Here is a 14,645-nt window from a genome sequence, read left to right as displayed (position 1 = left end):
AGAGAGAAAGGACCAAAACACTTTTCAGACTGAGCAATGTATTGCAACAGCACTGCAACATGGCAAAGCACTTTGACATTTATAGCACAGGAGATCATGGACACTTTGGCCCAAAAAGATCTCATTGGAGTAATGATCAATTAAGTCAGGAGTGAAGAAAGACTTAATGACATCACAGCAGTTAGGTGAGCAGCAAGTGGAAAAACTTTTATCTGCTGTTAATGAGTCTTTAAAGCTACATTACTGCGTTACTACACTAATGTTTTCAGATTAACAAATGACTGAATGTGTGTACTGTGAAAGGAATTAATCATGGCGCCAAACATTGTTATCATGTGACTCTGCTGCTTCCATCAGCTCTACTGAGCCTCTTTTAGCTCATTGTTTTGGTTCTGTAAGTCCAATCATAGATCAGTCCTTATAATAAGTTTATTTACCATCAGATAAATCTGCTGCACAAGCCTTCTTCAGAGCATGCATTATGGCAGTGAGCTCTCTCTTTATAGAGCACATGTGATCACCAGTCAACAAAAACACCTCATATAATATATTCCAGCTGTGTTTACAGCTTGTTCTTTTAGATCTTTGTGTCTTCATTAATATTTTCTCTGTGTTGTTGCAGCTCAGGCAACATATAAAAGAACAATAAGTGAGCACAGGGTTTAATTAACGTCGCAGAGCAGTGATAAAATATATAGTGAAAGCACCACAACCCTGCAGAACCTGTAGAATATATGTTTTAGGTTCAACAGTTACAGTATAGTGATTTGTGGTCAGGTGACAGGTGCTTCTGTAATCAGCTCTACAGTTGTTAGTGATGATGATTAGCAAGTGTCTGAAATCTCAGTATGCGGCTCACTTCTGAATGAACTACTGAGTGTACATTACACAGGTAGCAATAAATAAAGTTAAATAATACTACTGTAGTCAGCTACTGATTAGTGGGGTTCAGAAAAGATGAGCGCAGTGAAAACTAGAGCACTAAAACATAAGACTGGTGTCTTTGCTTTTATGATTGTCAACAAACTTTGTGTTATTCTGTCTCACCATACTGTCTGTGTAAACCAAAGGCCACTGGTGCCCTACGAAGATATAATATAATTTAAAAATAAACCTACCAGGGTTAATTACGATTCAGGAACATTTCCCACTGCGTAATGTCACTCTTTAATGTGTTTAATACACATTTTTACACAAGCAATTGGATTTAAATAGGAATATGATATATTAGTCTTTGACTTTACAGCTGATACTTGTCAGTGGGACCAGTTTTAATTACAGTTGAAGAATATAACATAACCCTAACTATGTTTACTAGTGGAAAAATACCGTTTGGATGTATTTTATATTTCAGACATGTACTTTTTACACCACAACCTTTACCTCTTCACCTACATCAGCTCAATACAACAAAGTATTACGAGCTTCGACATTAAAACCCCATTGAAATGTCCGGAAAACTGTAGTGATAATTGAATATTATGAAGCATAATTATTTAATTCTTACACAGTACTATGTCATTTTATTAAAGTAGTATTAAAGTGGATGTTGAGTGATCATTTACTTCAGTAACATATCAGCTTGCTTTTATAGCTAGTGCAGTAGCTTGTTACGTTTTGGATTTATATTCTGCATACAAACCACAACAGCCCCATCTAAACTAGCTGTATTATTAAAATATTGCTTAAGATGTAATGCTATGTATAAATACTACAATAATGTAATATATAATATCATAAGACTCTGACAGGGGTCACTGTGTTAAATAATCTGCATATTTATTCCACCACAGGGAATAATGGGCTGAATAATGACAATCAGTTTTCAATAACAATGATTTTTTTTGTTCAAGCACAGGTTGTAACAAACATTTTGTACTTGTACTTGAACTGTACGTTCTGTTGTACCTTCAATTTGCAGAGCAGCATCAGGGGAAACGTCCTGCCTGCAGCCAGAAATGTTGAGGCTCGTTTGCAGGATGCAGCGTCTCAGCAGCTCAGTGGCTCCTGTGTGTCACGTGTCCTCTGGACAAGACAGCACAACAGTTAGTGTCCATAACTGTGTTGTATTTTCTGGTGTTTTAATGCTTTAATTGTTTGTTATTAATACAACAAATAAAAATCTATCAGCAAGTGTGATATCTCTTTGTTTTTAAATCAGTAGTTAGTTCATTGTTTATAATTATATCACAATATAGACCTTATAAGACAAGGAGTATTAAATTATTGAATTGAACTATTATAAATAACATTAAATTGGGCATAAATTATTAATTTATTATTTAAATTGGCCTGTGCAGGAGACGGGTGTCACTTACATCCAAAGCATGTAATGTGGACAGTTGGTGATGATAAATATGCTTTGTGCAGGCTGCAATGCATAAGGACAACTTCACTGACAGACTGACATCTGCATATTATTAATACTATATGTTATTATATTATTAATGATTTCTACATCAACAGCATTTAATGTTGAAGCTGGCAATACTTTTGTGTTGATCAATTAAACCACTTGTGTGTATTTGTTTTTTTACTTACAAATTATATCAGAATATGTAAAATTGTGTGTTGTCTTTTCTTACACTGAGCAAATTATTACCATTATTACCACTGTGTAAAAGCAGGGCTTTACCTTTGAGTGTATCTTGTTTTTAATGTGCCCCACTCTTCTCCCTCATTTAGAAAATTACGCCCCTAGCAATTTGTGCAACTGTGTGAATGAGAGAACGAAAGATAAAAACGTGAATGAAGGAATAAATGAGTGAATACAAAGCACACATTCATTATATTCAACAATATGTCATCTGACTCACATTAATGTATCATTAACACTGCAGCACTTGATTTCAGTGTGAATGAAAAAACACTCTGATGCATTAGTGCAGATGAACAGACAGATGTGTTTAAAGACAGTAAAAAAACACAGCCCTGTGGACGTGGGTTTGATTTGGCAGAGCTGCTGATTGTGAGCGATGTGGAGTAAAAACGTTCTTCAAGGAATATGTGGTCAACGTGGGACATCTAGTGGCAGAAATGGGCACAGATTCTGCTGTAAATACCTACATGTGTGGTCTTTTTTTCTGTTTTTTGCTTTATTTAAACAAATATCTTCACTTCAGAAAGAAAAACTAAAACAGTCCATGTTTAGCAGAGAGGTCACAACAGTGTCAACAGTGTCACTCAAGCTGAGAAGTTACACTTAAAAACATTTAGTTGATTTAATCTAGTCCACAGAATAATTTAATTATGTCAATTGAAAGCAAATATTTTAAATTGATTCAACTTTTAAGTTGATCTATCAGCTGACATACATAATCCAATTATAGTTTATTATGTTGAGGATAAAGTGGATTAAGCCCAGGAAACACTGTACTCTATAATTACTAGTTATACATAGTACAGAGATACTAATCCACACTCTGGTGTGAGGTATAGGAAAATAAGACTTTGTCAAACAATGTTTTTTATTTCACCGCATCAATAGTTTTATAATAACTTGCATAACTTCACATTGTACAGATACAGAATATATATCTTGCTATACGTAAATGTTTAAATATTTGTCATCTAGTTTAACTTTATATCTAATTTATATGTATAGAAATGTTTAAAAGTGATGCTGATGGTAAAATAATTAATTAATTATTTGTTACCCTGTAGATTTTATATACAGCTGTTTATTAATTAACTCTAAACTGATGAGCCTACACTCAGTTACCAGTTTGTTAGGTACACCTAGTGCTGTTTAATTGATTTCTATAATGATTTATATACAATAATATTTACACAGTGGATTATTATTCCTAGGTTTAATTACCTGTAGACCTTCTGGTGATGAAAGGCTGTTATAAAAGTTATTACATTAACTTTGAGTGAATTTACAATGGTTTCGCTTAAATTGGGACAAATATGTGTCACATATGGGCCCTTGTGTTGTGTTTAGGTCACGTGGGAGGAAATTTTCTACCTCATACAAGGGTTTAAATTAGTGTTATTTGAATTATGTTGACTCCCAGTTGTGTTACTGCAGCGTTGGACTTGTGAGGGTTCAGTGTAATACTACATCCACTAAATTTCACCTTTTCATCGTCTTTAAATACCCTCTCCAAACTTTCCAGCCTGGTGTTGGTGCTTTTTGGACAAAATATCGTAATTACAATATGACCTGAACGCAGCAGATGAACCCCTCATCACATAGAGTATAACTTCTATAAAAATACTATAAGCCAAAAAGTATTTTTTAATGTATAGAAAGAATAAATGTTTGATTTCTGTTTTATTTCCCTTTTTAGCTAAATACCCTGTTTATTTTCAGTGTGTAATATCAGATCAGAACCACCAGAGGTCCTTCTGTGACAGGGAAGGTTTAAACCAACAGGTTAAACCAGGTGATAATCAGCCAGCAGCAGCTTGATTACAACATGAAGTGTGCTCCAGTCAAACATAATTACAAAGCCAAATGTTAGTGTGAAAAAACTAAAACCCTTTCACAGCCCGAGTTTACTTTAATAATCCATGTGAATCAAGATTAGTGGAGGGAACAATGCAGTTCGTTTATTGTGAAACGCTTCAAGCTCAGACTCCAAAAAACATCATGGAGATTAATTTTTATTATTTTATTTATTATTTTCCTGGACTTGAAAGTTCTCCTTTAATTGTCTGGAGACGTGTTTCTCACCACACACACAGAATTTCACATGTTTGACAAATTAGCAGCACGACTGGTTTCGGACTTCTTCGGGTGGGGTTGTTGTTGTTTTCTCCGAACTGCTCCTTTACTCCAGTCCACAGCTCCTCATATGGTCCCACAGTCTCCGCCCAGTTACACCAGTCTCCGCCCAGTTACACCAGTCTCCGCCCAGTTACACCAGTCTCCGCCCAGCGCCTGATGGTTTGGACTGGGCGATAACGCTGGAACATGGGCAGGGTCTCGCCAACACATGAAAACACCCTCGACGCGCACACGCAGCGCACTTTCTCTTTCGACAGATGAGGAGCGGTTGCGCCGACGAGAAGCTTTAGCTGCGCTCAACTTGGGGTCGGTGTGACGTTTGTTTGTTGCTCCTGTGGGCGTTGCTGCTGCGCTGACACCGGCTGTGTTGCTCAACTTTGGGAAGTATGTGGATTTGTAGTGCGCGCTGAGAAGGAACGCGCGGATGCGGTAGTTGTTCCTCTTGTTGTGTTCTCGGAGCAGCGTCGTGACCAGCCAATCGTGTCCGTCTGCGGTGTGTTTTCGACAGTAAGCATGCAGCATGATGTGGAGTTGCACCTCTGCCTCTAACAGGCTGTGGATCGGTGTTGAAACGCAGCACGGTTGCATGTCGTGCCTGTGCAGAGGCTCCGTGGGAAACCGCCGTGCGTAACGCTGGCTGTCCATGGAGAGCTGGTGGAGAAGCTGCTCGTCACAATCCACACTTTAAGACAGTGAAGCTGTGACACGTGAAGCATCATGAGTCAACCAGACCACGACGGGATATCGTTACCGGTGCCTTGCTTTGGCGCTTGTCCCGGCAAAGAGAGCCATAGTGGGGAAAGCACCCGCAACCGTAGCGGAGGTGGAGGTGGAGGTGGGAGTGGTGGCGCCTCCGGTATCCCCGCAGCCGGGACTTTCTGGCAGGACTCGATGGTCGGCAGCGGGGGACTCAGCCCGACCACCGAGAGAAGCCCGATGGACGGGGGAGGCTTGCTGTCCACCGGGAAGGCGTCCAAAAGCAGGCCGGTGACGGTGGCTTACGTGGTGAACGGAGAGCTGAGCCTGCAGAACAACGCGGAAAGCATGGCTCTGCAGTGTCTGAAGGACGCCTGTGACACGGTGGGCAGCAAGCTGGACACTGTGAACTTTGGCAAACTGGACTTTGGGGAGACCACGGTCCTGGACCGCTTTTACAACGCAGGTGAGTCAAATGAAGGAATAAAACTTCCGGAATTCACTCATCGAGTGAAATTCAGGAATCCAGGTGACTGACGGATGTAAATAAATATTTTAAACAGTAAACATCAGTCTAATAAAGGTATTTCATAGGTTCTACCTTCATTTATTATGATGAAACTGGAAGAGTCACCCAGTGCATTACTTCATGATGGCAAGGCACAGGAATGCCTGCCTTTCTTCCTTGTTCGTTTTAAGGGTCAAAGGTCACACCTATGCTGCCTCACCTCTGTTTTTGGAAGCAGTTTTCCTGTAGGACAGGTTCCTCTGGGCTCCCTACACACAACACAGCGCTCTGCGTGTCAGGGCTTGAGTCTACATCCTTATGTCACAGTGATTTCAACACTGCGTTTCAGAAAAAGAACAACATCTGGACCTGTTTCATTTGCTCCTCGAGTGTGTGTGTGGGGGTAATAGTTAAGTTTTCCCCCCACTCACAGCTTCCTCCCTTCCACTGTGCACCTCCAGTATCGTGCCCGAGTGTCATGGCTCAACCCGTGAGTCTGGTCTTTCCACACTGAAAGCACTTTTCCTGCTCTTATTCATTGTGTTTGTGCAGCATTCAGCTCTTAAGTCTGCTGGAAATGTTCAGTTGCATAATGAGCACTAAAAACTCTTCAGAAGTCAGGCCTTTGAGGGGTTGTGGTCAAATAAAGAGCAGCTGTAATGCACTGCTCTTTATAGGCAGCTTGTTGAGGAGCCAAAAACAGCAGCCAGTGTTTGCATTGCACTTGCATATTTGGTATCGGGGTTTGCTCAGCAGATACTGCAGAAGTGAGACGACGGCACATAGTCGAGATGCCAGTGGCTGCAAAATGCTTTGAGAGAATATCAGGAGAAAAACTTGAAACACTCTACTGTAATTTAATAAATGGTGTAGTTTGTTTTTAATTCATTAATACTTTAGACAAACAGTTAAAGAAGAACTTCGTGTCACCTTCTGCAACTTTACAGCCGATTCAGCCTCTTTGTGTTTCAGACGAAGGCACCGACTTAAATCACCTCTCGTTCTTTGACGTCATCTTGGTGTGTCACAGCACTTAGGCCATTACTTGAGTCATTAATAAAAGGTCAAGAGTTTTTCATGTCTTCACAAACTGTCACTGTTTAGTCATTAATGTGAGTACTATTAATAAATTAAAATAAAACAGTTTTTAAAGAAAAGCAGGTTAATATCAAACTCTAAACAAAAAAAAGGATTCAAAATATGTTTCTAACACTTAAATGTGGAAATAATGTTTTAATTTTACCTGCTTTAAATCATAAAGTCTTCCAACTATGCAAAACAGACAGTTGAATAGTTTCTGTTCAACGTAAGACACAATTGTTTCTTGTCATAAGCTGTACAAACACGTGAATTTCACTTTTTTTCATTTCCTCTGAACTACTGTGGAATTTTCTCATAATTCACATGGGAGGGCAGAGACATTTTCCCAGAAACACTCTGTTGTATCTGTTCAAACACACGCGCACACACACGGCTTCATCCTTTTCCTGCACAACTGTGTATGAGAGATGAAGGCCAAGCAGCAAAAAACAGTTCAACAATGACGTCAGTGCTGAACTGAAAGCTCATGCTCCTCTGCACATTTGGAAAGATGACTTGCCAAATTCAGATACAGCGAGAAGTTGTCCATAAATGTCCTCCCCACATGTTACTGTGGACTTTTGGCTGAGACAAGGGAGGGTCTGATTGTCTTGCCTCTGAGCCACGATACACAGGAAATGTTAGGGAAAACCCTCAATGCTAACATGACAGCAGTAATAAGAATAAAGTTTGCTTTCAGCTGTGAGATCACATACGCCGTCGTTGTTTACAGCCCTGTAGCCTCTGATATCCAGTGATAATAGTGGCCTTGCAGATTAATTTCATTCACTCTGTGTGAAAGGGATGTAATGCAACCTTCACACACCACATCACAGTCTGCATTTGATAACAGTTTTAAGTCGGGTCAGATTGAGTGATAAATGTTGGTTTAAAAAAATACAGGATATAAGCACTCACTCCCCCACTACTGAAGGCTAGGCTTTTTAATTTAGTCAAAAATGTGCTCATAACTCAAATGCTGCTTTCCAGCTTCACCCTGAAGTTTTGTCACAGCTGTTGATGAAGGTGTTTCAGTGTTAGTTTGAAATTATATTATATTGAATAAAAGAATTAACTGTTTATGCATTAGGTAAAAATGGAAGAGTAAGAGAGGGGGGATCCCCCCCCCCCCCCCCCGTAGGACAGACAGACATGCAACACATGCTGTGTGCACCAAGCAAAGCAGCATAATAGAATCACATCAGGACACTAATTACATTACCCCATGCTGAGCCCTGTCCACCACACCCTTAATACCACCGCTGGTCCTGATGTTGTGGCTAATATGTTGACCGCTCTTAATTCTGTGGCTGATAATTCATTTTGGCTGCTCCCAGTCAATTTAAAGAGACTTTACAACAAAAGCAGCTGCTAAGATCGCTACGCTTGGAAGCGTCTGTCAAAGCTGCTGGTCACTTCCATCAGGTGTAAATCAGGATTGAAGTTCAAAGTGATGGTGTTGAATATACCGACTTGTAACTGCTGAGCGAGAAAGAACTCTGTTTGTCAGCCGAGTCTGCATCACTCAGCTTCCAGATTGATTAATCATGGACCACATGTCGGATTTTCACATTTTCAAGACATTTAACAATCTGCGTTTGCTGTTTTCTTATGAAGCCAATCAACTGTGTTTGTAGGCAGGCAACTATCTGTTCCCAGCCACCACTGATTTGCCTTCTGTGTCAACTGAACTATGCATAGACAGACACACAAAGCTACGATTAATTGTTTATCTGTCTTCAAACGTGAAAAGGACATTGGGGAAGACACGGTTACTGATGTTCAGCATTTCTTCATGTGACATATTTGAGTCTCTACAGTGGCTGAACTCGGTTTCACAACATTTCTTGCAAGATGTTTGTAGGTGTGTGTCAGGGATCAGTTGTTGAGACTTGCTGTTGCACCTGCATCAGCACGGTCGTAGCTGTGGTATGCAGAGCTTTATCTCTTCATTATGTTTCATTGCTGTTTAATTTGCAGGAAGCACAATAGGCTTTTGAACAATTCCTGGTTTGAAAGCAGCTTTGCCTCAGTTTGAGTGTTTGCTCACCTCGAGTGCTCGAGTCGGCCACTCAGCACAGCAGCACAGATACAACTCGCAGTGTTTTCAGGCTGTTCACTTGTGTTTCTGCTCTTGGAGAGGAGCACACTGTTGATAACACGATCTGCTAAACATTTTCTCTCAGGTATATTTGTCTGTAAACGTCTGCTGTTTACACATTACGATTTCATCATTACTCACCAGATTTGACAGCTGTGTTTTCTTTTCATTGTTTTGTCAAGGCTGAGGCTGAAATATTTTTTTATGATCTGTCATTTATTAACTAGGTGATTAATTGTTAAGTCAATAAAATGGCCAATGCTTTGCAGATTTCCACATCCCAGGATCAAGTGCTTTTATGCAGCTAACAACAAAAAATATTTAACAGATAAACCAGGGGCTTGAGTTGGAGTATGTTTTGTACTTGTTAATTGATTGATTGATTGATTGATTAATGGACTAATCACCTTGACACTGCTCAGTGAAAACTATTAAGTGACATTTGGGTCTTAGCACATGGTCACGGCAAAGTGCAGCACAGGACAGTTCCTCCACAGGCTGATGGCCGCCCACCCTGAGCCTGGTTCTGCTGCAGGTTTCGTCCTCTAAAGGGGGTTGTTCATCTCCGCTGTCGCCTAGTGCTGCTCATGTACATAAAATCTCCTCTGTAAACCCGAAGAGCACAATGTAATTCTTCCACAGCAGGAGACTCCCTAACATATCCATTGTTAACACAGCTGTGCATCAGCTGACAGCTTCTTGAGCAGAGCGTTACCAGCATAACATCGTACGCTCCCCGTTTCCCCAAAGGAAGACGCGCTGTTCTGAAATCCCATCAGTTGGCTCTTTTGCTAAGTAGTTTATCCTCCCCCCTGTTTACTTTGCATGTTTGGCTGTGTGGAGGCTAGAGAGCACAAGGTCAGAAGGAATTAGCCCACAGGCCACTCACTGGCATTTGGGGGAAAGTGACTTCACCTCAGTGGGAGAGTTTGACTGAAGACAGAACCACAAGTGCATGTTGGGGAGAAATTACACTTTTTCATGCTGATATTTCTCAACAGGAAGTGTAGTGTGTGTATAGTGAAAATCGGAAGCTGACAACCTGTTCTCCTTTACGTATTATTGTTGTGAAATCCATGTGAGAGTGGAAGTTCATCCTGAACTTGAACTCTCTTTTTTTTTTTTTTTTTTTCACATGCTGTGTGGTCTAACAGTAATCTCCAGTGCTCCTTTTCATAAAGTCTGTTAAGAGGGGTTATTCTTCAATTCTTCATATAAGCAGAACATATGATGAGTGCCGTATAAACCCCAGGCTGCATCTCTTAAGTGCTTCTCAGCAAAATGAGAGGAAGTGGAGAAGCGGTGTATCAAAGCTCCCTTTCATGGCTCATCGGGAGTTCATTTGAGGTGAAAGACAGCAAGAGTGGGTAGCCAGGGCCTCTACGAGACAGAGAGAACTGCCTCATATCAATTTAGTATGATGAGAAGGCTGCAGTACCTACGCCAGAGATCTGTAGAGTTACTTTGGATACGTGATCCATTTTTGTTCCAGTCATGAAAACTATCGAAGGAGATTCTGCCAGTTGACCTTTTGACCTCTTACTGCATTTAGTTTTCTTCTACTACTCCTGCATACAGTAAAACACATTGCTGAGGACAAGTTCACAGTCGTGTCATATTTACACTCGCATTATATTATTATATTCAGGTAGTAGCTGTTACTCATCTTACCTCACAGCTGCGTGCAGTACGTGGCTTTGTCTTCATCTGGTATGTTTGTGTCTTGATGTGTGCTGCAAAGTTCTCAGGGGGAAGGGGCTGACCTAAAAAAAGATATAAACCTGCTAATCCTTTGTAGAAGTTGTAACCACATATTTGGTATTTGGTGGTTTGAGCTAAATGCTATCTTAACTCACTGTGTAACTCACTCGGATTTACAAAAGTAAGAATAATTCATGTAACATTAGTGTTTGAATAGAAGTTAATCGCAAATTATTCATATGCAGACATATTTCAGTCTGGGCCAAAGTGCTGAACGGACAGACGGACATTGATATCCCTGTGCCATGGTGATAAATCTGCAGGATGTTTCACATAACACTTTAAAAGTGCCTCAGAGAGCTTTATAATAAAAAGTCCCACCCATGATAAGAATTTGTCACACCCCGATGTTGATGATATTGTTGCATGATAATGTGTTTAGACACGTGCCATAATGTGGCCATTCCCATTTCACATGCTCCTACAAATGAAACAAAGAAGTGGAGCTTGCACATTTAAAGAGTCTGCAGAACAACTTGCTTCTTTTGTCGTTTGGAATGTGGTTAAACAACAACTCAGATGGGAATCAGATATCTCTGTAATTTGTTTTGGCATCCTGTACCAAAAAAGGGTAGAAATATGTTGCATCATCATATTTTCTTAATCACTGTCTGTTTTTGCATGACTCTACGTTGATATCATCATTTACAGTATAGTGTTACCACAAAACTACAGTAAAGCGTAGTGATATAGTTCATTTTCAAGCACAACTGTTCCTCAGTGAATCTGTTTTACTGGAAAATCAAGCAGGAAGTAAATCAAGTAGGCAAGTCAGGGCAACCAGCATAGGAGCACGGATTTCTCCCGGTGTGTTTGTCAGCCATGGATGAATTCACATTCTGTTTCAGCTATTTTCCCCCACAGGGCCATGGCAATGCAGTTTGTAAAAATCTCTGTGTGTGAAAAAAGCAGCAGAGGTAAAAAGGGACCCAGTCTGCCAGGAGAGCAATGAAAGCGGCAGGTTGGCCTCATTTCCTGCATCATGGTGTTTTCAGGGTTGTGTCTTTCGAGCACACTTGTCTAAAAATAAAGGCAGCATTAATCTCTGTGCTGGGCAGGGCATCTAAAGTACTGAATAACCATTGTCTACTCGTTCCAGATTGCCCTGTGGGAGAGAAGATATGTTTGTAGACAGAAATGCTCAGTTCAAAGACTTGCATGGTGCGTTTCTTCCATTCCCAGGGTTGTATTTTTGGCCTACATTTGCTTTTTAATGCTTTGTGTGGCATTTTGGCCTTAAATGTTGCTGAACCTGAGTAAGACATCTTCATGGACTCTTGCAAGTTGATTGTTGGAGGCAGAAAGCACAGTTTGGGTCACAAAACAAAGCAGTATGTCGCATTAAGGCAGAACACAAGCTAGACAACTCAAAACATAGAAATATATATTGAAATATAGAGGTAATACATAAATATTCAGGGATACACACAATACCATCATGCAGCTGACAGCAAATCTCAGATTTCCTGAAGGTTTGGACTCTTGAATTTTCCTTTTTTAAGAGGAGGAAACTGACTTCTTAGGCTTAGAGGGGAGTTTGGAGAGAGTATTTCCATTGGCGTCTTGTGTTCAGGGTGTTCCTCCTCTTCTGTATTAGAAATAAAGGAAAAACCTCTGCTAGACACTGGTGGCTTCACTGAGAGCATTTGTGATAGTTTCCTTGCTGAGTCTGCATGTGGAGTTGTTATGTAATTAATAATACTACTAGAGGCCTACACAGCTGGCCCCTGGCTGACCAGTGTAAACAGTGCTGCTGATAATGTTGCAGGGCTTTTAGCATTGCCATGCAATGACATTTTCAATAAGAAGTGTTGTTAGGCCAAAGTAAGGGCACATATCCACACATAGAAACATTTTATTCCTCTCTTACCCTCCTACATTAATCAGATAAATAGGCAGACACCATGTGCGAATGGTGCTCTTGTGATGTACTGGAACATGTTATCATGTTATCCTAAACAATATGCATCCTCTTAAACAGCTGGCTGAAGAAAACTGACAATCTATTAAAACAATGGGTGTTTTGACTTAATGTGAAAATAGTCCACGTGTATTTTTCCACTAAATAAAAATACACCAACTTGTATGTAAGTTGTGCTGATATTAGTAAAGATAGTTATGAAATAACCTGGAGATGATAAAGGTATTTAAATCAAAATGCAAACAGGCGCTTTAAGTTGTGTATCTGTATGTTCAGCAGCAGCAGCAAGTCTCTCCAAAGCCTGCAGGCAGCAGGAATCATTCAGCGGTAATATCCAGAGGCTGCAGCACAGTGTGCACAGGGAGTGTAGGGGACATAATCTCTGCTGATTCTCAGTTTGAATCAGTTTGTGCATTTGTGTACTGATGCACTGAAAAAGAGGCAGTAGCCAGCACAAACAGCCCAGAGCGGAAAATGTGTCAGTCTGTCTCTTACTGCACTGCTAAACTTGGTCATACACAATACTAGCTAGTTTTAGCACTATTTATGGTAACATGAAAGGCGAATAGAAAGGAGAAGGTGAAAGCTTTTGTCAGTGACTTTAAGTGCATCATACGGCTACAGGAACTGTATGCCTCTGTTGTTGTGCCTATTTCTTTACACGTGTTTTATCATTTTGGGGGCTCGTGTAATGTCACTAAAGGCGTCACAGATTTGAGTTGTGAAAGTGTCACTTTGGACCTGAACTGACGATGACAAAGGTCTGATATGGTCAGAAGTCCTGGACTAAAGCTAGTGAACCTTGAGTTTAGCTGTTTTGTATTTGCATACACTATACATGCAGTAGCTTTAGGGGTGTATACTGTAACTGATGCACACAGTCCCAGTGTTGTATGTAGCTGAAGGCTGAGCTACTGTTTGCATTTCTCAACAGCCCACACTCATTAAAATAGATTTCTTTGTGTCTAAATGCATGCTTTCCATTTGGCTTGCAGCATAGGAACAAAGGAGATTTTGAGTTGCTAAAATAATCCATACCCACTTGAAAAGTCTCCAGTGCCATCTAGATGCAGCTGTGATTACAATATTGAGCAGCCCCCCCTCCACAACAAGCACATGGGGCCGGTGGAGGCAGGCAAGGGAGGGCTGAAAAGGATCTTTAAAGAGGAGCCAGTAGACACCAGAACAATCCCCTGTGAATTCATCCAGCTCTCCAGACTTGGAGCTGATCATCACACATCTCTACCCTCTCTCTCCTTTTAGAGGCACCGCTGGAGCTGAGGAACCTGTAGCAACAGGCCAAGTGCTGCTGAAATCCAAACACTGGGAGAGAATATTGAATTGTTTTCTCTCCTCTGCTTTGAACAGTAGGCAGGAGAATCAATTTAGTGTTGGTCAGCGGTGGTAGGTCCAGTCGTAGGAGGTGTAGCAGAATTATCTGGGCATCACTTTGCATGTTTTGGTGCTGTTGATTTTTTTTATTCCAGCTTGTTTTATCTGTGCCTAGGTAGACTTGAGTTTACTGATTTGATCACAAAGACTGCAACAACAGCTGAAGGGAGAACATGTGATCAGGTTGGAGAGTCTGATTGCATGAAAGCGTGACTCAAGTGACTCCGCTACTGGCTTTACGCAGCCTTCTGTCAACACTATGTTGGCAAATCTGCTGTTAAGTTGGTATGCATGCTGCTCTTCTGTTGCATTGATAAGCAATCACGACATCTGACTGCTCTCCAAAAAAACATTCAGATGCTCTGCTGTTGAATCACAGTCACTGATTGTGTGATGTTTCCCAGTTCTTAGTTTGTCTCCATGTAATCAAGATTTCGTGATTTTAAGATAA

At 40.6% G+C, this 14,645-nt stretch overlaps 1 protein-coding gene across 1 annotated transcript in view; it reads left to right on the top strand.

The window, feature by feature from the left end:
- The first annotated feature begins 5,414 nt into the window (after positions 1 to 5,414).
- The window catches only part of map3k5 (mitogen-activated protein kinase kinase kinase 5), a 49,556-nt gene continuing 40,325 nt past the window's right edge, over positions 5,415 to 14,645 (top strand). Inside the window, exon 1 of the mRNA XM_026340727.1 lies at positions 5,415 to 5,897. Coding sequence (XP_026196512.1) covers positions 5,453 to 5,897 — 445 coding nt within the window. The 5' untranslated portion in view covers positions 5,415 to 5,452. The remainder of the gene's footprint in view (positions 5,898 to 14,645) is intronic.

This window comes from Anabas testudineus, chromosome 24 (genome assembly GCF_900324465.2).
Source record: "Anabas testudineus chromosome 24, fAnaTes1.2, whole genome shotgun sequence".
NCBI classification, from domain to species: domain Eukaryota; kingdom Metazoa; phylum Chordata; class Actinopteri; order Anabantiformes; family Anabantidae; genus Anabas; species Anabas testudineus.
The sequence above is the reverse complement of the archived record's forward strand: the minus strand, read 5'-3'. Positions and strand labels throughout refer to the sequence as shown.